The sequence below is a fragment of the Cavia porcellus genome, unplaced genomic scaffold (assembly GCF_034190915.1).
Source record: "Cavia porcellus strain 051 isolate PalLab524CR breed Dunkin Hartley unplaced genomic scaffold, mCavPor4.1 scaffold_1, whole genome shotgun sequence".
In the NCBI taxonomy this organism is placed as follows: domain Eukaryota; kingdom Metazoa; phylum Chordata; class Mammalia; order Rodentia; family Caviidae; genus Cavia; species Cavia porcellus.
In genome coordinates, this window is record NW_026947484.1 from 45,334,352 (window position 1) to 45,359,613 (window position 25,262).

Sequence of the window (25,262 nt, forward strand, 5' to 3'; positions counted from 1 at the left end):
TTTTATTAATATTCTGTATCTTTGAGTTTGAATTACAAAGATTCAACATGCACACATTTATTAAAATTCAATTTTATTAGAATACACATAAGATGTGTGTTCTTTAGCACATTTTAGAATAAACGATAAATGCTAAATTGCTAATAATATACAAGCTGGAAGTATTTCGGAAGTGTACTTTCTTTTTTTTTTTTCAGAAGTGTACTTTCAAATACATTAAAAGTTGGTGACTAATGTACAAAGAATGACAAATGAAAAAATATGTAATAAAAACAAGTACAGAACAATGTTAACAATAGATATAGGCTAGTAGGTTTAAAATTAGTTTTGATCTACGTTTAAAAATGTAACTGTACCTCATCCATGTATTAATATCATCTACTCCTATTTGCAATATAATGTCTTGATTCCTGTATGGTCAATTTCCTTGATATTTCCTCTGTATACGACTCTCAATTCTGTTTTTTTGCCTTTTATTTGTATCATTTCCCATGACCCTTACTTTCTTACAATTGCCTTTCTACTTACTCTAGATATATGTTAGGGGCAACCTCAGCTTTTCTGTCTTTCAAGTTGTGATCCCTAATCACTACAGTCCAATCTCAACTATTTCTAAAATTTTATAGGCTTGAATTTCTGTCAACCACTTAAATACTCAAACATCCTTTGTAACTGTTCCATGTGTCCCTTTTTCTCAATAAAATCATGGCATCATGATGCTGTAACATGACAGGCTCTATTATTTTTTTTCAGCGTAAGTACAAGTATACAAGCACAGAGCTCAGAAGACAGAAAATACTTAGAAATAAATTTAGCACATTTTAGAATAAACGATAAATGCTAAATTGCTAATAATATGCTAAATTGCTAATAAATGCTAAATTGCTAATAATGACTGAGTCTAAGATCTGATTTCCTTTACTACACAGAACCTCATAAATACATGCCTTATATCAACATACTGAATCTGAGTGTAGATCGGTATGAATGCACCACAGATGGTAGAGAAAAATTAATTTCTTCTTTAATGCTAATGGGTAAATAATATCATATTATTCAAAGAATGACATGCTAAAAGTTCAGAGAAAGATATACAGCTAGGAGCACTATTACTCCTCTAAAACTGTATTTATTTGTGGTAATTATTGAAAATTGAATAGCACATTAAAAATGTAATAATTGGGGCTGGGGATTTAGCTCAGCAGCATAAGCGCCTGCCTTACAAGCAGGCAGTTGTGAGTTCGATCCCTGGTACTGATAAAAAGGAAAAAGACAAAAAAAAAAAAAAAAAAAGTAATAATTAGGTCAAACCTAAGTTGTACTGGTTGAACATATTCCTTGCGAAATCTTTTTAGGTCCACACTGATTGGCTGCTCGCCTTTCTCCATTGCCAATTTGTCTGCTTCAGTAGGTTCTGGCTCCGGGATTTCAAATCTAAGAAGAAAATCAAAAGGAAAGAAATTTGTTCACATATGAAAGAAAAAGATTTCAAATGCAACAGGAAAAATATTTCAACTAAGCAATCATCTCCTATCATTTCACAGAAAGTGCAATTACTGTTAAATCTCCTTTAAGGGTCTGCACATTACAAAAAATTGCCCATTAGCTATATGGTACTAAGGCCTTATATTTTTATTTTTATCCAAAAAAAGTTGTATAACTATCACTCATTAACACAGAATGGATTCATGGAAAAGAGCCAAAAAAAGAATCCATAAAGAGTATAACTTCTCTAAAAGAATGTGAAAGAAGCCAGATGTGGTGGTGCACAGCTGTAAATCCCAGCACTTGGGACGATGAGGTAAAAGGACTGCTATGAGTTGCAGGCTTGTCTGAATTGCATAGCAAGATCTTTTCTCAAGGGGAGGGAGAGAGAGACAGGGAGAGGAAGAAGGAAAGGGAGAGGGAGGGAAATGGGGGAGGGGGGAGGAGAACAGGGTGGGGGAGGGGGAGAGAAGTGAGAGAGAGGGAGAGAGAGAGAAAGGTAGCCAGCCAGGTTTAGTGAGCACACCTATAATCCAAGCACCCTGAAGGATGAAGAAAGGACTGCAAATTCCAGCCCAGTCTGAGCAATTTAGCAAGCTCTTGCTCAAAACAAAAAAAGTTAGAAAGGGCTGGGGATCTAGCTCAGTGTGAAAACCATGGGTTCACTTCCTAGTATCACCACCACCATGAAAAAAAGTTTATCTAATAATCTAACCTTAATATTTATATTATTAAAATGAACGCAGGCTAATAAATTTCCTTAAGTGATTATGAATTTAAAAAGGAGAGCTAGGGCTGGGGATTTAGCTCAGCAGCATAAGCACCTGCCTTGCAAACAGGGGGTTGTGAGTTCAATCCCTGGTACCGATAAAAAAAAAGAGGGAGAGCTAAATGAGTAAAATAAATAATCAAGTTCAAAAAACAAAAACCTTGCCCAATCATAAGAAATATAGCTAAAATATGTCTCATAAGTTATATTTTCCTCATTTTAGACACAGAAATACAACTAAGTAGATCTTCATAATATATTACATTGACTCAGTCTACTGAGTTTAGTTTCATAATATGAAAGCACAAGTCAAGATACAAAGGTAGTTTAAATTTTTAAATATAAGACAAAAATTATTTTTTGTCTAAAAATAAAAATTTTTAAAGGGTTAGGAGTACTTTCCTAGTATGTTTATGGCCCCATGCTCAATTATCCAGTATCCTAACAAATATACAAATAAATATTACAATAAAGGAACTGTGAAATGTTTATAAAGTACAATATTTATCTTTCAGAGATAAACATATTTACAGATAAAATGTTGTCTGAAATCTACTTCAAAATAATTCTGAGGGTGTGATGCTTAAATCTGTAGGTAAACAGATGAAACAAGAATTAATGATTAAGTTTGTGATAGTAAACGGGTTTATTATATTCTTTTATCTAATCTTATATATATTTTGAAGTTTCCCACAACAAGTTTGTTTTAAAAGGGAAAAGTAAAGTTCTTAGAAGGAACATAACAAAGTTCACTAAAATGTAGTTTTTATCTTCTAAATTGGGTCTTTATGCTTTTACTGCTTGAAATACTGTTAAAAAGCTAAAAAAAAAAAAAGCTCCGTTACAAACAGGAATTCAAGTGAATATTCTTTGAAGACAACAGCAACACTGCCAAGGTAATGCCAAATAAATTATGTTCAATGACTACCTGAGTATGTACTAGATACTAGGCACTCTACAGCATATAAAGCAGTTAACCTTTCATAAAATGTTAATGTAAGTAAAATATATATTTTCTCACCGTTCAATCAGTAAGCTTAGCAATTCCTGTGGCTTACAAAATGATCGATATGTAGTAAGAAAAGTACGAACAAAATTGGGATCTGAAAAAGCAGAGCATAAAAACAGATTTCATGTTCAATTTACTCAGTTTAATTCAAAGTTTGGTATTTCTCCTTCTTTCTTTTTACTTAAGGTCCCTGTACTATGGCTTTTCCTGCAAGTTGTGGTATTTCTTGATAAATAAGGACTGTTTTGCAAATTTAAAATTTATGAACATGCAAATTTCACAAACACTTATTTTCTTAATTAAAAAGTATTAGTATGCGTTTGCAGTATATCATTACACTCCTTGTGGGTATATGTACATAACAATCTAATTCTTTTTTCATCCCTGTCCCTCCCCTCTTCCATCTCTTGATCCTCTAACTTTTGCAGTATTTTCCTATTTTCTATTATCTATCTTTTACTTTGCTCTTTATTTATATTTTGGGTTTCTCATGTAAAGAAAAGCCACAGAACACTTATTTAATAAAGTTAACAATATTACATTTCAGAAACATTTGTTTATCAGTATTTTTATAGTCAATCCACTTTTCCCCACTTTTTACTATCTTTAAGAGCAAAGGCCCTACATAAGCACTTATCGTGAATATCACACACCTGCATACATATGATATGTTAACCTCTCAATTAACTTCACCACAGTTCCTCCTTTAATAATGGGGATTCCACTTCTACTTTGCAAATTGTCTTCAAAAACAATGTTCTCCTCAGAGTCTTTTACCACAAAACAATACACTTCTGGACTTGGCAATCTCAGTGGCTGCTCATTTTCTTCTTTCAATAACACAGAATCTAGCATTCGATCTAGAGTACTACGATAATGAAGAGAAATAAGTGCTGCCATCCAATTATTTTTCTCTTCAGCAGACTTAGCAGCAAATATTATGCTGTTTTCATCTTTGGATACTAATTCAAAGGCATGTTTGCACTCACAAGTATCTTCTTTATCACAGATTTGTATTTTCCTCATGACAAACTTTTCTTTTAATCTATATTCTGCATTACTATAACCTGGAAGCCGAGTCTGGCCATGATTAGGTTTACAGCTGATCATTAGTCCATCAAACAGAAAAATGTGCCGTTCATGTTTAGCACCAATTCTTGTCAACGGTCCTTCCATTATGAATTCATTACAACACTGTCCAATATCTTTGCCTTCCCATCCATCTATGTTTTTCTGAATTTCATTCATTTTTTTGATAGCCAGGTGCTTGCTTCTTAATTGACGATTATAAAAAGGGCAAACAGGATCCCTTTAAAAAGAATACCAACATAAATTTAGCTTATTCATTTATTAGGCAACCCTAGTTACATCAAAAAATAACCTCAAATCAAATGACAAAGCAATTAAACTGCACCGAGGAATGCAGTTCAAAGTGTAGCGTACATGCTTACCATAGGAAAGGCTCCAGGTTCAACACCTAATACTCAAATTTTATTTTATTTTTGGTACAAGGAATCAAACTCAGGACCTCACACTTGCCAGACAGAAGCTGCACCACTGAGCTAAATCACTGGCCCTTAAATTTTAAAGAGTAAAATAACCACTTCCTTCTAACTTTGTCACTAAATAATATGTGTTCAAATTTCATTATTGTGGGGTCAAGGTTTTAGTTCAGTGGTGTAAGGTGCGAGGTCATGAGGCCAATCCCCGGTACCAAAAACAAAGACAAAAAAAAAAGCACCAAAATTCATTATTGTGAAAGATAAGTATTACAGGCTCCATATTTTACTCCCAATGCCACAAAAACTATAAAGACTATATTAAAAGTCTGGTGTAGACTATATAAAAAGTAATTAAACATTTTTAGGCATATTAAGTTCTCTTAAGAACATGGTCAAGCTAATCTTAAGACTAACAAAGGTGAAGACGAAGTGTAACTTTTAAGAATGCAACTATCACTATACATCACATTTGCTAAGAACACAGGCACCACAAACAATAAAGTCTACAGAGGCATTCAGATTCTCAATAGTGAATTACCCAGGCCGGCGTCGCGGAGAATGCTGCTTATAAATCCGGTCCATGCTACCCTGGAGATTCATGAGAGCAGTGATAGCTTGATTCAAACATTCTCTGTCTTCTTGCTCTTCACTACATGCTTTCAATTGCTAAGAAAAAACAAAAGAAATTAAAACTGCACGAAGTCTTCCCTCGATTTTCTTGTAATTAGAGAAAGCAGCAACAATTTTAAATATACTTAATAAAACCACTAAAAATTTTAAACACACTTAATAAAAAGCACTGTAACTTTAAATAATTATGTGTAACTCCTGGATCCTCAAAAAAAAAATAATTTTCTACAAATACAATATAAAGTACTATTAGCACTATTAGTAATCAGTAAACAATCAAGTTACTGTGAAAATCACTTGGACAATTTCCAGATATACAAAAATTGTTTAAAATAACTAAAACACAAAGCTCGCAATTACTTTTACTCACTAACAACTATGTACAGAGAATATAAGATAAACTGTTCATATTCTCTAGTGCTTAAATATTTAAGTTTCAACAATTTCAAAAAGCTTATAGATCTTTGTTCAACAACAAAAACAGGTATATAAACTTTAAAATGTCATTCCATTGCAAATTACTCTGCAGTCTATGAAAGATTTCACAATTATTTTTACAACATAAAAATTCAACCATTCTAGTAAATGCTATTTAAAAAAATTAAAAGTATTCAATCTTATTTATCCTTTGAAATAAGATTTTTAAATTGGTTTTTTTAATCTTGAAAAGTCTGGTTTTATTTGCTAAGAAATTTGTGGTACAGCATACCCAGAAAGTAAGTTTACCTTATAATAAATAATTCCTACTGAATTACACTTCTATGTTTCAAATAGAACTCAAAGTAGAGTATTATATGGATTTACAAATTACAAAACATAAATGCATATTTATGTAAGGACAAATGGAAAAACTATCACTTCAAAAAACTGGAAATTTCCTTATTATTACAAGAACTACCTCAAAAGCATTCAGCAATGATTTCCCTTCCCTAGGAAAGACCTGTTTGCGTATTATTTGAGGACCTCATCTATGATCTTTCATCCATGTCCTAAAAAGTATTACCCACATGGAACACAGAGCCATCTGATTTTTAAAAGGTATCTGTAGAAGTCTTACCACCAAAGTTCGCAAGAAAAATAGTGTAAGTGAAGTATCATTAGAAGTAATACTTTAACCTCTAGACTAAGATTGAAAAGATAAAGGTAAAAGTAATCAAAGTATTACTGCAAGTTTGCAAAAGGATGAGTGCTTGGTTATTCTGGCTTTTAAGGGTGAAAATTACTAACGTGACTTAGTCTGCTTCCTTAGCTTTTTTTTCCAAGATTCTCAGCTTCATTCTAATTTATTTTCTTAATAAAGATGGATATTGATGGCATATTTACAGGTTTATTGTTATTGGTTTGATTGGTCAAAACTTGTAAATTATCACTAATCACTATTCCCATTCTACAAAAAGGGAACTACTTTTCAATTCAGAGGTATAAGGATACTAAATATTGCCTATTTACTTATTAAAGCTGCTCAAACTCACTCCTACATACGTCATTTTAACACAGATTCACCAGCTTGAATCAGCTGTACATACATGACTGCCCCATGACTGGTATAAGGAGCTTATACCACGCAATGAGACTTAATAGTTTATGAATGAACCATCAACGGTTCAGAACCACTTGGCAGTGGGACATAGGAATTATGCCTCATTGTGAATGTGTTAAATAGCCATGTAATAATGTATGCTGTCAGGCAGTAAAAAATGTCAGGATATTCAGAGATTAGATTTCTTAATGACATAGGTATATAAAATGAATATTTGGTATAATCTTAGTTAAAGAATTTGCTAAACATTTCTTGAGTTTTCAGAAGAGCACACATCAGCTTAATAGCCAAGCCAATTCTCTATATATTTTTTGGAAGAATGTATTCTGAACTTCTTACAGTAATGTAGAAATTACCATGCTTAATACTTGCAAATGACTCATGTTCTTTCATGGCTCCATATGCTTTCTACATTTTGGCTTCTGTTCTCCTTACCTATCTGATAATCTACCTATCTGAGCATCTACCCTTTAGGTAGATACTCAGAAATGATGTCTTCCGGTGATGCCTTTTCCTTTTAAGTTTTGTCTTGTGAAGTAATAGCAGATTTACAGAATATTTGAAAACTAGTACAAGTTATTGCTGGGTACTCTGGACAGTACTGGTGATTAAACACAGGTGAGCTACATCCCCAGCCCTTCTTCTTTTTCTTTCGAGTCAGGATCTCCGTAAGTCACTAAGTTGCCCAGGCTGGGCTTGAACTTGCAACCCTCTTGCCTCAGGCTCCTAGAGAACTGGGGTTACAGGTGTGCCCAGCTGAATCACTAATTTTTGACATTTTGCCACGGGCTTCATTATTCTGTATGCCAATGTGCACCACTTTTCTCTCCACATTTAAAGGTTCCCTATGAGGACTGGGATATAGCTCGGTAGTACAGCACCTGCCTGAGTTGAGTTCAAATCCTAGTATTCTCCCTGCCAAAAAAACCAACCAACCAACCAATAGTATTCTGTGATACCATTCATTCAGTTTCTTGCACTGCTGAATAGTTTTGAGATGACATTTGAAACATAAAAAAGTCAACTGTGTCACAAATCTTAGTTTCATTTCCTTTTACTCCTTTAGTATTTCAGTAATTTTATTTTCTTACTTTACTGTTAAATGTTTGCAATATGTGAAGTTTACATTAATTTTAGGGAGTAGATACACTGACATAAAACATTTTGATTCTTTTTTATTTTCCTTCCTAACCCCACCACCTCCCTCTCCATAGTTAATTTTAGAATCAGAATATTCTTTTATAGAATTACAGCACAGTAATCATTTCAGGGTCAATTTTACTAATAATAGTCACAGTATTATCCTTTAGGGTAATTTTCCTCTAACATACAATCTGCTCAGTGTTACACTACACTGTAATGTTCTGTTGTCTCTTTTAACCCACAATGTTCTCAGCACTTGTCTTCCATGATTCCCTCAAATAAAGAAGCTCGCTCTCACTTATACATGAGCACACACCACACACGTGCACGCACACACAATAAATCTCGATACATCCAACACCCGTATGAATTTGTATTTACTCCTCTAGGCAGAGCTAGTTACTCCTACCTCAGTGATACCATGATTTTACTTCTACTAGGCACTTAACATTTCATTTTTTTAAAGGCGAGCAAGTTTTAAATTTTTTAAATTTTTATTGGTGCATGTTTGCAGTAATGATTACACTCATTGTGGGAAATCAGTACACATACATAACAATTGTCAATTCTTTTTCTTTTTTCTTGGGCTGGGGATTTAGCTCAGCAGCTTAAGCGCCTGCCTGGCAAGTCTGAGGTTGTAAGTTCAATCCCTGGTACAAAAAAAAAAAAAAAAAAAAAAACCTTCAGTATTTGGGCCGGTGATTTAGCTTAGTGGCATAAGCGCCTGCCTTGTAAGTATGCAATCATGAGTTCGATCCCCAGTACCAAAAAAAAAAAAAAAAAATTCAATTCCTTTTTCTCTCCACTCTTCTATTTTTTATTTTTTGCTAGCATCAATGTAATTACTTGTTTGATGTCTATCTTCTCCACTAAATTTTAAATTCCTCAAAGCCTGGGGATATGTCTTACTCATTTTTAGTGTAGTATCTACATGTGGTTAAGCACCCCACATTAAATTCAGAAGTAAAGAGATTTATTGACTGTTTACACTTACACTTTAGCAATGAATATTTTTTTTTTGTCTTTTTCATTTTAATCAGTACCAGGGATCGAACTCACGACTGCGTGCTTGCAAGACAGGTGCTTATGCCAGAGCTAAATCCCCAAGCCCCGCAATGAATATTTTTGAGGTGTCACTGTTTCTCTACAATGACACCAGGTACAACTATGCAAAATAATGATCCATGCCTAAATTTGATGACAAGTTGAAAATGATGTCTTCTATGTTTAAAAAAACTGGATAATTAGTTTAATAACGTTAAATATGTTTTGGAAAAGAGGTCAGAGAATAAACACCCTTACAACAGATGACTGAAAATAACAAAATGGAAGTGGTATTTCATTCATCTGTAGTGTCTTAAGAACCCGCCTGAAGAATATAATCTTTGCTTATGTGACAATTGCCATTCTCAGGTGTCTACAAATATTATCTCATCTAAGATTTTATACCTCATGTAAGTTTTTTCTTAACTCTATGAGATGTCACTGAGATATGTACCATGCTACATTTATCATGGATGTGTGTCTAAAACAATGGAAATTATAATAAACTATGAATTCATCTCTGTCTCACTGAATAGGGAGTTCAGTCTAGATGTGAATGTATCAGCAATTTTTTTTTGGTAATAAACTTCTAGATTTTGATAAAAGGAAAATGAGTAATTTGGTGAAAAATTCAAGTCAAAATCTATGATGTTTTAAAAAATGTGCTTTAAAAAACATGCACATATTGTTTTCTTCAGTCATCCTTAAAAGATGTATCAACACTGAAAGGCTATGCAGTAAAAGAACATTTATACAGTCTTTTTCAAGGATCAGAACATTTCTTTCAATAACATCTCAAGTTCTGATGTTAAAAATGTAATTAAAGATATACATATATACACACACAAAAGGACAAAGCAAATCTTCAATGTTAACAATGGTGAATCTATGTAAAAGGAGTTCACTATACTATTTCTGTAACTTTTCTGGTATTCAAAGTAAAAGGTAAAAAAGTACCATCTAAAGAAACTCAAGTTCATACTGTTTCATATTGAGCCACTACTGGCTTATCTTCCAATTAATTTTATTCAAGTTAATGTCTTTATAATGAGCTTTAAGCAAAACTAAAACTTCTTGAGAAAAGAAACTTTCTATTCTGTCCATTAGCTAAATTTTCAGGAAATGTCCATGGGGTTAGCAGAGTAGAAGAAAGTTGCTTGACTTTGAGAAAGTAAATATGTGCTTAGTAGTAAAGGACACAGACTTTTTTCTCTGAATATAAAAATCATATTATGTTATTTATAAATTGGGAGGTAAATTTTTTTTCCTGTTGCATAAAGACGGAAAAAATCTGAAATTTATCTTCAAAAAAAGAGAAGCAAAAGGGGGTGGAAAACAAGAATTGAGATATGTTATATACACGTACCAATTTCCCACAATGAATGTAATCATTATGTACTAAAAACTTTTACTAATAAAAATAAAAATAGAAAAGTAATTTGTGGAAGTTTTCTCCAAAGTCTGTCTAAGGAAAAAATGTAAAGTGTGGCTTGTTATCAACCCACACTTTGAACTTAGAACAAAAAGAAAAGTATTATAAAATTAACTTTAAAAAATTGGGGCCGGGGATTTAGCTCAGTGGCATAAGCACCTGCCTGGCAAGCACTAGGCTGTGAGTTCAATCCCCAGTACATAAAATAAAATAAAATTTTAAAAATATATGACAGTAATCCTACAAGGTTCTTAATTTTAGGCAAATTGCCTATGGCATTATGTAATTTTTCACTCTGTAGCTGGTTTTCCCATCTTGCTTTATCATGACTCTGATTTGGGGAAATAAAGCTGAAATAATATTTAAATGCTAAGTATGTAAAAAGATCTTTTCTTGGTAAATCACTGACATAGAGACTTTAAAACAGTGGGTTCTTGATGTATCACTGACATAGAACCTTAAAACTGCTCCATAATTGTGTTTTCTATTCCAAGAGAGAAAAGACTTAGGTCATACTGGCCCAGCCCATCTTTCTTTTGTCTCTCATGCTAAAGCAACCTTAACATGAAATGAAACTTATTTTGGATGAGTGCTGAGCCAAAACAATAATATCACAAAAATGATTCCACAGGAAGACAAAATTTTACAAATCATGTATTTGATGAAACACATATCCAGAATATCTAAAGTACTACCACCACTTTTAAACATACAACAAAAACCACTTTTAAATAGGCAAAGGACTTAAATAGATACTTTTTCAAAGAACACATACAAATGGCTAATAAGCACATGAAAAAATGCTGGACATCATTAATTCATGAGATATTCATGACAGTCAAACCAAAGGAACCCAAGTGTCCAAGAGATGACTGGATAAACAAAACATAGCATACAAAGTAGTACAATATTATCATCTCTCAAAGTCACATTTGTACGCTTCATAGATGTTGTGAAGTTTACTTAGTTTTCTTCCATTGTTCTTAATAAGCCACTATTTATCCTTTTTTGGTTGATAATATTTTGCTATTATTGGCTATACTTGCTGTTATGAACATTCCTGTGCATGTTTCTTGGTATACATGTCTGCATTTAATTTCTCTACACTGAGGGGTGGAGTATCTCCAAATTTAACATGTAACACCAAGCATTTCCAAAATCAATCTTATAACTTTTACTATTAGAAGAATGACAGAGTTCATGTTGCTTTTTATGTTTAATTTTATTTTAAAGGGAATAAAACAAAAGAGAACCTGATATTGGATTTCAAAAACAAGACAGCAGGGAATCCAACATAGTTACTATATTGCATATTGTCATCCGGTAAATAGTTGATCAGACTACTGGCTTTTTAAGCTTGCAAAGTCAATCAAACAATACAAGCTTTCTATCATCTCTGTCTGTTCCTCTGAAGCAGCTGTTGCTTGGTCGTATGGGGGTGGGGGTTGTTTTTCTCTCCTGGCCTGCTCACAGGCTGGCTCACAACGGTGCAGAAGGTGAGAGAGATGGTTTCACCCTAGTCTGTCCATCCGTTAGTCTCCACTACCACCACCCCCACCCCCAGCAGGGCTTCTGCTGGTTCAGAGGGGTGGGGTGGCATGGTATTTTCACTTTTTGTTACTTTGTTGTCTGTAATGATATCTTGTGGTTTTAATTTGTGTTTTTCTGATTACTAATGAATTTGAATACACATTCACATACTTTTTGGATAACCTCTTCTGTGGTATTACTAAAATCTTTTGTCATTTTATGTAACTTATCTTGGTTTATCTTTCCATTACAAATTTCTATTTGCTCTAATTGTTGCTGTACACAAATTAAAACAAAAGCTATTCCATATTTACTTCAAGGATCACAATTTCACTGATCAGACATGGTGGTTTCTCTTTTTTATTCATTCTCTAAAGTATTAAATTAGCTAGTAACAAGAAAGTAAGTGCTGCCACTAGACCCAGGTTTTTGCCTTATGTATGTTTAAAAGGTAAGAGTTATCACTAAAGTAATCACAGGAGAGGTGAGGATTTTTTGGCAACCACCTATTCTCATTTCCCTGTGTCACTGCCACTGATACTCACTGACTGCAGCTAAAATGTAAGCACTTGTGCCTACTTTCAGAGTATTCCCTTTTCAAGTCCAATTCCAATATATCTTGCTTAGTAGAATTTTCTTTCCCAACTTATTTACTGTTCTTTAAAAGCAAAGCAGAATTAAACTGTTGGTTCAGACAGCCTTTAAGAGTTGTTCCATCTATTTCATTGGTTATAATATTAACATTATTACCAGTAATATAATACTATGTAAAAATACTAACATAGGGGATTTAGCTCTGCGGCATAAGAGCCTGCCTTGCAAGCAGGCAGCCATGAGTTCGATCCCTGGTACCGATAAAAAAAAAATAAAAATAAAAAATAAAATTAAAAAAAATAAAAATACTAACATAAAAGCCAAAATACTTCTACATATAACTGGAAGAAGAAAAACCGACCCATACAGAACTCATAAAAGGACTGCAAACTTCATATAAATACATAAGCAACTCCAGATGCTTAGATTTCTAAAACAACGTGTATATTTTTTTAAGAAATCCTACCATTATTTTTATAGTTCCTTTTTATGTTTGTGAACGTTTACAATCCTGACTCAACTATACTTTTTCCCTGTATGAATGACTGCAAGGTTAACCACTGCTATGTCTATATCCAAGATTAAAACACTGACTATGTAAGGACACAGCTAGTATTTCTGCCATCAATTAATCACTACATAAATTAATTAGCTAAGTCTTCCTAATCAAAGTGATTAAGACTAGTGATTGATCTTAACTCAAAATAACCCAAAGTAACTCAAAGACATGTTCTTAAAAGTTATAAATGTATGTGTGTGCATGCGAGAGAGAGAGAAAGTTATGTGCATGTACATGTATTTGTATACTCATATAACATCCCCCAATGTTCTGCTTGGTCCTAAAAGTGAGAGAAAGAATATAACACCACATGGCAAAGTGTGACAATTTCAAAAATGAGTTTCTCAATAAGTTAAAACAAGATAAAAATATAGAGCCATATTATACATAACATAATGAAACGAAAGTTGAGGCTGGGTGTGGTGGTGCACACCTGTAATCTCAGCACTAGAGAGGTGGAGGCAGGAATATCACTGCAAATCTGAGGCCAGCCTAGGTTACAAAATGGGTTCTAGGCCAGCCTGAACTGCACAGTGAAACCTTATCTCAAAAAGACAAGAAAAAAAAGTTAGGAGACTGATACTCTGTTTTCAAACATTAATTTTAAAAAGTAAAGTCTTTTTTCTCAGTTCAGTAATCCAAGATTTTATATTATGAAAGTGACAGATAAAGCTGAATTTTCCTCTGTCTACCACACTGAAACTATCTGACAATAACTAAGATACATGGGATTTTCTCTAAGATCTCTGAAAAGAAGATAGAAATTTTAACACACACACACACACACACACACACACACACACACACACAGTTTTGGTACTGGAGATTGATACGGTTAAGATATTTTATTTTTACTATTAAAAAGTATTAAATAATATGATCAGGTTAATAACTAGTCACAGTCTTCATAAATGCAGCTATTTTGGGCCCATGAACATTCTGCCTTACCTTTAATAATTCAAAATAATGCCAACAATGATATACTGGCACCAACATAAGGCGTGGAAGTACATAGCGAACTGCCTCTTTAAAGCCTTCAGCAATGGACTGCAAAGCAAAAAGATAACAATGTATTTCTTATATCAAGGTTACACAATAGCAGTGCCAAACAGAAACTGCTTTTAAAAAACACAAGATACACATTTCTCAAAATTATAAATGCAAAGTACAACCTAGTGTGAAATTTAAGTGGTATAAGTCAAGTTATTCCCTGTCTTTTCTACCTTAAATTATACACACATATGAATATATTCACAAAACGCATAATAAAATAAACTTTAAAAATAAGTTTAAGAATAGTTTTTTATAGTTTTTCTTCAAACATACAAGCTTCCATTTACCCTAAGGAATTCTGAAAACTATATACTTTCTCACACATTTTCATGTTTTAAATAAGTAGTTTTGAAGGGTATATTTTGCAGTATGTTGTACACTGTAGAAGTAACTTAAATATACCTAACCAAATAATGACTGAATAAATTTAGCTCACTTGATTAAAAATGTTTGGCACATACCTGATATGCCAATCTTCACTGACAATAAACAGTCAGATGAAACTTAATTGGTTAAGAAAGCCAGACTTTACCCTTAAATTCAAGTAAGGATATTAGTATCATTAGCTAAGGAGTTGAATCATCTGAAAGAACTTTAAATGCTTCTAATATAGTGCATTCTGGTAGGGCATACTAGCCTCCCTGTACTCCAATTAAATGATGAAGCATCCTTTTTTAAAAAAGTTAACACATCATTGTGATAAATATCTCACTTCTTAATTCTTACACAAACATAATAAAATATAGAGATAACATTGCATTACCAAGAATTTTTAATATAATCACCCAAACTCTTCTTTTGGAACTCTGACTTTATGCTGAATGAATTCTCAGAACAGTACTTTTTTTCCCTCCTAGCTGGTGCCTTGGAGATTTCTACATCTTGGATCAATACATAATAAAAAATTCAATACAGCAGACAGTAAAGTACAAGAGAAGCTGGAAAAAGAAAACGTGAAATATGCAAAGTCTCAGGCAGACTATAAATGGATTTCCTTAATGCTTGAAAAATCTTGGTGCGCAGCTTGAAACATTTTAGTTTAAAAAAAAATACTCTATAGAATAAATGATTTTATAAAAATTATATGGACTTAAAAATCACTTGTGCTGATTTTAAATGTTACTGGGATTTCTCCCCATAAGACAAATACTGACAGGACCACTACTTGAAGTGAGAAATAATTTAATGTGCTTCTTTTTAAAGATATTCTCATAAACATGCTCATCATTGTCATGTTTCATTAAGAGAAGTTAAATTATAATTTGTCCAACAAATTTGTTATCTGGTAGCCTGACTGGTTATCAAGAAATGCAAAATAAGTTGTGTGTAGTATTGAAGAGGGTTTTGGGCTTGATCTCTCACATCACCAAAAGGTAGGGAGGGGGTGTGTATGTGTAAGAAAAAACCAACTTGTCGGGGATTTAACTCAGTAGCAAAAGTGCCTGCCTGGCAAGCACAAGGTAGTGAGTGTGAACCCTGGTATAATACATACATATAAATAAAGCCAACTACTTCCTAGGGGTGTGTGTGTCTGTGTGTCTGCACACACACACGTGCATAAGAAAGAACCAACTACTTCCGAAAGATTAATTTCATTTTGCTAGGATCTGTTTTCCTTCAGCATTCGTGTGCTAAAGCTGAATTTCTGAGATAATAGATTTAAGATGTAGAGCGTTCAGGAGGTGACTAGGACAGGAGAGCACTCAAGCCTTACAGAGGGGCCCAAGGTGAGTTTCTTTGCCCCCTTTACCATGTGAGGACACAGTGAAAAAGGACCACTTATGAATCAGAAGGGCAGCCCTTTTTCAGATACTGAATCTGCTAACACCTTATTGTGGATGTACAGCCTCCAAAACTGTGAAAAATAAATTTCTCTTATTATAAGCCAAGAGTATGGTATTCTGTTACAGTAGCACAAATGGACTAAGTCAGCATTAAACTATTACTACAGTAATTTGAATTATTGTATATTTTATATTTAGCCCTTTCATAGTAATCAATATAAAACCTTAAAATTAGTCTACAAAGACCATCTGTTTAACTTGCACTGACATGGCTACCAAGGAGCACGCTAAAACTTTTGCAATGAGTATTTACAGTGTACGGACTCATCTGATAATAACATGAGCTAATGTTTATGGCAGGCTTAGTATCTGTCAAGTGTTCTTCATATATATTATCATTTAATTTTCATAATAACTATAAGAGGTATACACAAGAAAACTGAGAGCACAGACATGTGGCTCAATTATTACCTGGCCCAAAGCCCATATTTAAGCTCATTTCCTTAAGATGTACTATACAGCTTTTAATGATTTTTAAAATTTTATTTATTTATGTATTTTGCATGCATGCATGTAGCACTGAGAATTGAACCCAAGGCCCATAGATACTAAGCCAGGGTTTTACCACTAAGCTACATCTCCAGCCCTAAAGGTTGTTTTGTTTTTTTTTTTTTTTTTTTTTTTTTTTTAATGTAGCACTGCTTCACCTTAACCTGAATGGATTTTTTAAAAAATTAATACAGTACAAATTAGCTTGCCTGAAAAGGCTTTTATATAACTTTTTAAATTTTATTGAGTATCTTCAGCAATAATTTAAAACATCAGGTCCTAAACGTTCAAATACTACAGCAAGAATCTCTAATAAAAATAACAATGAAACAAGAAATAATGTTGTATTTTTAATTATTATGTAAAGTTCTCTTAAGTACATAATCTGTTTAGTATTTATGGTTTTATGACTATGTAAGATTTAATTTACTTGTGGGGGGAAGGGAGACTGGGGATTGTATGCTGGGCTTTTTTCACTGAGTACACCCCCAGATGTTTTATAAATTTTGAGATAGGGTCTTACTAAGTTGCTAAGTTGTCAGATCTGGACCTGAATTTGCAATCCTTCTGCCTCAGCCTCACAGAGCACTAGGATTATAGTTTACACCATCACAACTGGCTCAAGATTTTTTGAAAATTTCTTCTTCGAAGTAAATTTTGAGAATTAGGTATCATTTTTATTTTATATTGACAGATTTTTTAGAGTATACTAGTAGACAATAATAAAAGGAATTCACAATAAAATAAGCAGGCAGAAAATGGCAAGTTCAGCTTTAAACGTATCTATGGAATATAAGAATGCCTACAAGGATATTAATCCAAATCAGTTCAAGGCAGCCAGTTTTATGAAAGTGTACATACAGATCCACACTCTCTTGAAGAGTTTTGGCTTAGGAACATAGGAAATGACCAGCATAATTGATATGGATGAAGTCACTCAAAGAGAGCACTGAAGGACAAAAAAGTAGTGGCTGATCACAGGTAACACTAGGTTTGATAACACCTATAATTAAGAAGGTGAGAAAGAAAAAAAGCCAGAGAAAACAAAAACAAAGAAAAAGAGTATCACAGAGGCCAGGTGTGGCAGTGAGGGGCACACACAAGCTCTGCACTATGGGAGGCTGAGGCAGTAAGACTGCAAACCCAGGCCCAGTTCAGCTAAGTACAGCAACATGGCAATTTAGAGAGACCCTGTCTCAAAATAAAAAATTAACAAAGAGCTGCAGATGAGGTTGCACCTCAGTACAAGGCCTCTGGGTTTAATTCTCAATACTCAAAGAAAGGCAAAAAAACCAGAATATCATGGGGCCCAAGGGACAAGAGAACTAACAAATATTACAGACATAAATATGAAATTAAAATATCCCCTGGACTTGACAAGTCAATTATCAAAAGCAGTTCTTAACGGTTACACCTTCATTAGAATACAGATGACAGTATTTTGAAAAATAGGAAAAAATACTAAGGTAACTCACTGTAAAGTGAAAATATTATTATGTAGAGTAACTAGCATTAACAGCTTTACTTATTTTCTTAAATACAGATTCAACCTTATACATCTGCGAAAGAGTTAGATTAGATGCTCTAACAGTCAAGTACCACCTGTGCCACTATAAACTTAAATGTTAATAACAATTGTTTTCTTGTATTGACAGAGTAAAAATATAATTTTTATTGCTTCATCAACTAATTTTCATTTTATCTAACTACATTCCTCAAACGATAAAACCCACCTCAATATACTATTTATCTGACAGAGAAATCAGTATGACTGTGCATGATGCGCTTCTCTTTATGATTTTTCCAAATATTTCCTCTGGAGGGAACATGACACCTTTCCGGATTCAATTGTCTATCTCTGATCTAGAATATGCCAGAAGCTTCTGGTCATTCAGAATTTCTATGGGCTGGGCATGGTGGCACACACCTGTAATACCAGCACTCTTGAGAAGCTGAGGAAAGGGAATCATTAAGTGCAAACCCAGCCTAGACAATTTAGCAACTCAGTGAGACTTCTCTTAAAATTTTAAAAAATTAAAAAGCACTAGGTAGGAAGGGACCAGGGATATAGCTCTTAAGTGCCTGCCTGGCAAGCGCAAGGTCCTGAGTTCAATTCCTGATACAAAAAAAAAAAAAAAAGATAAAAAGGACTAGGGATGTAGCTCAGTGCTAAGATTCTAAGTTTAATACCTAGTACCAAAAAGAATGTAAAAAACAAAAAACTTCTCCATTAAGAACAGACTGACTCTTGAACTAACATGGAAAAATAAAATGGCAGTTTTTAAAATGACAGAAATATATTGCTGACAGGATATGAGTTATTTTCTATAAACTGTAATTGATAACATGCATAATGTCTTCGTGTTTCTGAGACGTAACCTGTACATGGAGGAGGAGATAATATTATTTCTAACCAAAAAAAAAAAAAAAAAAAAGAACAGATTGAAGTAACTTGGCAAAATCTAAAAGTCAATCTAAAATAGGTCTGGAGTAAACAAGGTTGGGAAGACTCTTAGAGTATCTTTTTCATTGCTTTATAAAAGGATTCTAGAATTACAAATATTTGCAGGAGAAGACAGTAAAATATTTCTCTTGTTTTATAAAGAATAAGAACATGTGATTTACATTTACCTGAAAGTGTAGAGCAACTGCAGGTCTGGCCATCAGCTTACTGAAATGTTCATTATACGCTGGTGAAAGAATGTCCTGTGCTAATGTTTCATAGGGATCAAATGCTTGCTCCTATATTTTAGAAAATGAAAATGTGTCAGGTCTGAAAGAACACCTTTTATACTAAAATAGTACAGATCATTCAATGGCAAAATCTTGTTCAAGTCCTTGACTAGGTTTCTTCATTTTTGGTTCTCTACTTTTCAGGGTCAAACAATAACTATGTCTGCAACTAACAGATTTTTTTTTTTTTAGTGTACTGACCTTGACCAATAGATAACAAGAGGCTACAAGGCTTACAACAGGATTATTGTTGTGGTCACAAGTATCAAACTACTAAAATACACGTTTTATCTCCAGTAAATGAGAAGCACATTTTGTAAAATAAGGCTGGAAATGCAGGTGCTTACTTACATTGAAATCAGTTTACAATTGGGATACTTTAAAAGGAAGCAAAATTATTAGCTGTCTTATCTATTCTATGTCTTCCAAAGCCAGGAAAAAAAAGAGCCAAGGCAACAAACAGCAAAATAAGGAGAAATTGCCCACAGTTTGTCCCAAGTTTATATTTAAATAAATGCCTACGCTCCAATAACCAATAATCTCAATATTTAGTCAGACCTAAGAGATGTATCATTTGCATACCGTAAGACACAAAAGCAATGTCATTTTCACAGAAAAAAAAAAGTACTGGCAAACACATGGAGAAATTAGAACCTCTGTTCTAGTGTGAAGATGGTGTAACGCCCCCATAGAAAACTTTAGCAATTCCTCAAAAAACAAAACACAGAACTCCCACAATGACCCAGTAATTCTGCTCCTAATTCTATACCCCAAACAGAAAATACTGCAACATTATTCAGAATAGCTTAAGGTGGAGATGATTCAAGTGTCTATCAGCAAATGAATGGATATAAAAAATGAGTAATACATTAATAAGCAATTATTGGAAATGCCTGGGACTCAGAAGTGTTTCAGATTTTAGAGTTTTTCAGGTACTGGAACATTTACAGACTTTACGGTTGACCATCCTTAATCTAAAAATTCAAACTACAAAATGCCCTAAAATGTAAACCTCACTTGAGTGTTACTTCATAGTGCTCTAAAATCCAAAATCCATTTTTTTCCTTAGGTAGGCACTGTACTACTGAGCTATATCTCTGGCCCCCAAAACTTTTTAAACATCACCCAGTGATCAAAAAGTTTTGGAATAAACTTAGGGTTAGGGTTGTTCTACCTGTACATTAAGTGAAATGGGAAGTCATAGGAAGAAATGACATTTTAACACACAGAGATGAAATTTAAAACATTATCTTAATGAAACAAGACACAAAACCACAAATGATATTTAACTTTACTAATATGAAATATCTAATGTAGGCAAATTCACAGACATAGAAAGCAGATTACAAGTTACCAAGAATTGAAGAAAGGAGGATCAGAATTATTGGTCACTGGGTAGTTTCTGTTTAAGATGATGAAATTTTAGAGCTAGACAGTGGTAAGGGTTGTACAATATTATGAATTTAGTTAACATCAACTGAACTGCACTTAAAAATGCTTAAAATGAGTGGCTAGAGATAGTGGCACATGCCTATAATCTCAGCAATCAGGAGGCTGAGGCAGGAAGATCTCCTTGAGTTTAAGGCCAGCCTGGGCTAAATAAGTGAGCACAAGGCCAGTCTAAACTAAACAGCAAGACTCTGTCTCAAAAAAAATAAAAACAAAAAAGTTTAAAGTGAACAAAATTTTATGTTCCATATGTAATCAAAATAAAAATAATACAGTATTTTAGTAGTACAGCAAATTAATAAGAGGTTACCAATTATTATGATGTCACAATACAAAAACATTCTAAGAACAAAGAGTGACTATTTGATTGGGCATCAGTAACGGAATAGTTTTAATTGTTTCTTTTTCCTATATAATGGAAATAATACACCGTTTATGTTTTCAGAAAACATTTAAAGGGATCATAAAATTTGGTAGTTTTTAACATGATATCTAAAGACTGCACTCTTCAAGCATTGTTTTCCAAAAGAAAGAATGGCCAATTGGTATGAAAAAGTGCTCTACATAAACTTTTCTAAAAAGCTAAATTAAAGAATAATGAGATTTTTTTCATATTAAACTGGCAAAATGAATGGGTTAGATTATACCCAGAGTTAGCAAAGGTTAGTGAAGATATGGGACTAGAGGGAGAAGATTTGAATACACTGAGACTTACATGAAAATTGGCAAAAGGTTTCAGAGTTCTAAAAGCAAAGCTACTCTTTAGTACTACAGTTTCTGTAGTACTGAAGGAATACACACCAAAAAATTACCAGTTATGAAAACATAGTACCAATGTGTTTGTTACAGTTTTGTTTGTAACACTGAAGAAAAATCTCACAAGCTTAGGATTGTTATGGTGTCTCAGTGTAACAGAGAAAAATCATGTTAAATTATATTATTAATATGGACAATTGTCCTGATATAGTGAAAAAGATATAAAGTAGAACTGTACTCTCATAAATACACACAGGTTTGTATGCTGCACAGAAAAATATTTGTAATGATAAATAATGTTATAAATTATTCCTGGGAATTTCAAAATAATGATTTTTAACTTATATATAGTACTTGTCTCTAGGTTTTATTGAGTATTTAAAATAAGACATTACTTTTATAATCATTTAAAAGAAAGCTATTTTCACTGGGCAAAAAATTAATATAAAATCTTATTTATGAAAATTAAGTCTAAAATACAGATAATAAAACTATAGTCAATAAAATTAATAAAATTTTATTTTCCTTCACCTTTATCATAAAAACATTGAAAGTTATTATTCTAATATATAAATTTGCACTTTGAAAATTACTATAAATGTTCTATATATAAAGTATAAAGCAACTCAAAATATGGACAATGTAGTTGTTTGCTATTGGTTGATCAAGTGTTTTACAGTAGCCAGCAACAAGCATTACCTTCGAATGTTTTTTACAACAAATACCTTATTGAACTTAATATAGCACTGAAAATTTTCATGACAGCTTAGTTTTATAAACTTACTTCTGCCAAATCCTCAAAACAGCTGCCAGCTAAGGGATGAGGGCTGCTTTCATCTGTCATTTCAACTGTGTCTTCAATCAAACCTAAAAGTTTCACAGTCAATTCATGTATGTCTAAAATGTTACTAAAAATCTTTTCAATATCCTGAAAAAAGAAAAAGAAAAGTTGAGACAATGTGAAGATTAAAATTATGCTTAAAATTTACTAAATATAAATGGAATACAGGTGTTAAAGATATACAGTCACCAATTTGTACTAATGTTTTTCAATACACAGTGAATACTGAAAATACATTCTAGAAGGTTTTGTTCCAAAATTATAAAACTTCACATTGTGAATGATTCTAAGCAATTTTTTGTTTTGTTTTTGAGACAGGCTCTAAGTATGTAGCCTAGGCAGATCTGAACTCCCTATTGTCCTACCTCTAAATCAAAGTGCTGGCATTACAGGTGTATGCCACCATGTCCAGTCCCAAGCAATTTTTTTAAATAAACAATTTAGGCAATCATATATTTCAAAAACTGGCTAAGATAATAAGAGACATGATTAGGGTCACAGAGATTTAATTCATAACACGAGCTGGGACTGGAACAAAACTCCTAATTGTTACAATATGGTTCTATGATTTGTGACTTTTGGATTTAAGAAGGAATTAAAGATTTTGTTCAAATGCCCATGTGTGAATTATACATCTGTTAAGACAGGTTTGAGCCCTCTAGACAAACAGATCATAATGACTGACTATCCAGGATAGAGTCAACTACCACTTACCCTGGCATCTTGTACTGGAAATATAAACTCTAAAACATGACAGACCTGAGCTGTAATACTGGCTCTACAATGTGTAATACAGGAAATGTCTGGTCTCTGTGCTGATTCCTACAGTACAGCTCCTAAAACACTGGAAATTTTCTAATAGCAATGTCTTCTGTTATTCATAGAGTCCCTTTGATAATTTCTGAGTTCATGCTAATGAGGTAAAATGAATCTCTTAGCACCAAGATGGAGTCAGTCACCAGAAAGAACAAATAATTACAAGCTTGAAGGGATGATCTTTCAACTCCAGTCAGTGACCTCTATGAGACAAAGAGAGGTATGGACAGAAATAAAGCTCTACCAAAAACACCAAAACCAAAAACACGCCAAACCCACCCCTCAAAAAGCCAAACTCTTGAACAAGAAAACTTGATGAAGCCAGGTAAGGTGGGTGCATGCCTGTAACCCCAGAACTCTGAAGGCTGAGGCAGGATACTTGCGAGTTTGAAACAAGCCTGTGAGTTCAAGGTCAGCCTAAACAAAGTGAGTTCAAGGTCAGCCTAAACAGCATAGCGAGCCCCTGTCCCAAAAAAGAAAAAGAGAAAGGAAAGAAAGAGAGAGAGAGAAGAAAGAGAGAGAGAAAGAGAGAGAGAGGAAGGAAGAAAGGAAGGAAGGAAGGAAGGAAGGAAGAAAGAAAGAAAGAAAGAAAGAAAGAAAGAAAGAAAGAAAAGAAAAGAAAAGAAAAGAAAAGAAAAGAAAAGAAAAGAAAAGAAAAGAAAAGAAATTTGATGAGCTTTCCAGCAACTAAACACATGAGGTGCAGAAAAGGGAGACTTTCTGGAGGAGTTGTGGAAGTTGCACATTCCTTACCTAGCCTTACCCATGTCATCTGCTGCTCATGTGTATCCTCTGTAATGGCCTTTACATGCAATGTTAGTAAAGATTAGTATTTCCCTGAGTTCTGTAAGCTGTCCCAGCAAACCAATCGAACCAGGGAGGCACCACAGGAAGCTCAATTAGTTAGAAGTCATAATCTCAGACTTTCAGTCAGGAGCTGAAGTACAGGGCAGTCAGCCCAGGACTGAGTCTTTACCTATAGGATCTGACACTGTTTCCATACAGTGTCAGAGCTGACACGTGATGCACAATGAAAAACTACTGGTGCATGCCAGGAAAACCTCACACATCTAGTCCTAAAGTCTTCTGATTGTAAGTGAGATTAGAGGACAGTTTGTTTTTCCTTTAACAACATGCTAGATGAGGGTTCATGGATCAGGACGGTAATCAAAACTATTACCCCTGGGTACTTATGTTCCAATCACTCTCTAGGCCCTGAATGTGACACTTCCTAACAGTCTTAATTTCACAAATGATGAAAGCAGAAGTACTGAGGAGTTAAACAATTTTCCCATGGTTACATATCTCTCAGGTTGAGGATGAAATGAGCTGATTTCTACACAGCACTCCTTGTACATATTAGGCCCTCCACAAATGTGAACTTTTGAAAATAGGCCAGAAGGTTCCAGCAGCAAATTAAGATCAATTTTAAGTCATTCATCTCTCTTTCCAGTATTTGCAAAGTACTACACTCTGATTTACATAGTCTTTAGCTCAAAAGTATACAGTATAATCTATGCTCATATAGACGGATGAGATTCTTTCTTTTGACCTTTACAGTATTACAACTCTATCAAAGCTGCAACAGACCAGGTGTAGTGGAACATGCCTGCAATCCCAGCACTCAGGAGGTGGAGGTAGGAGGATCACTGTGAGTTTGAGACCAGCCTGGGCTACCCAAAGTGAGCTCAAGGCCAGCCTGAACTGCACAGTGAGACTCTTGTCTAAAAAAAAAAAGAACAACAATACGAAGAAACTTCCCTTAAAAAGAAACACATATAAATTAATTCTTCAGAAATGAAAATTGATGGGACATAGTAGGCAAAGAAGGTAACATGAGCAAATACCATCTTTTAGGCTTTTTTTCTCAAATCACCATATAATGACTGTTACAATGTGTGGCACACACCTGTAACCTCAGCTCCTCAGAAAGCTGAGGCAAGAGTTCCCTTGGGCCCAAGGGTTCAACTTTGATCTCTGTAACTAATTAAATTATAACCATTTTATGTCAATTTTCATAGGAAGAAACCTTAATATCGGACCA

At 33.6% G+C, this 25,262-nt stretch overlaps 1 protein-coding gene across 1 annotated transcript in view; it reads right to left on the reverse strand.

The window, feature by feature from the left end:
• Sos2 (SOS Ras/Rho guanine nucleotide exchange factor 2) overlaps window positions 1–25,262 on the reverse strand; it is an 82,854-nt gene that overhangs the window by 28,931 nt on the left and 28,661 nt on the right. Inside the window, exons 6-12 of the mRNA XM_003471807.5 lie at window positions 22,346–22,489; window positions 19,255–19,365; window positions 14,186–14,284; window positions 5,304–5,431; window positions 3,917–4,572; window positions 3,276–3,357; window positions 1,312–1,434 (exon numbers count right to left, since the gene is read on the reverse strand). Coding sequence (XP_003471855.1) covers window positions 1,312–1,434; window positions 3,276–3,357; window positions 3,917–4,572; window positions 5,304–5,431; window positions 14,186–14,284; window positions 19,255–19,365; window positions 22,346–22,489 — 1,343 coding nt within the window. The remainder of the gene's footprint in view (window positions 1–1,311; window positions 1,435–3,275; window positions 3,358–3,916; window positions 4,573–5,303; window positions 5,432–14,185; window positions 14,285–19,254; window positions 19,366–22,345; window positions 22,490–25,262) is intronic.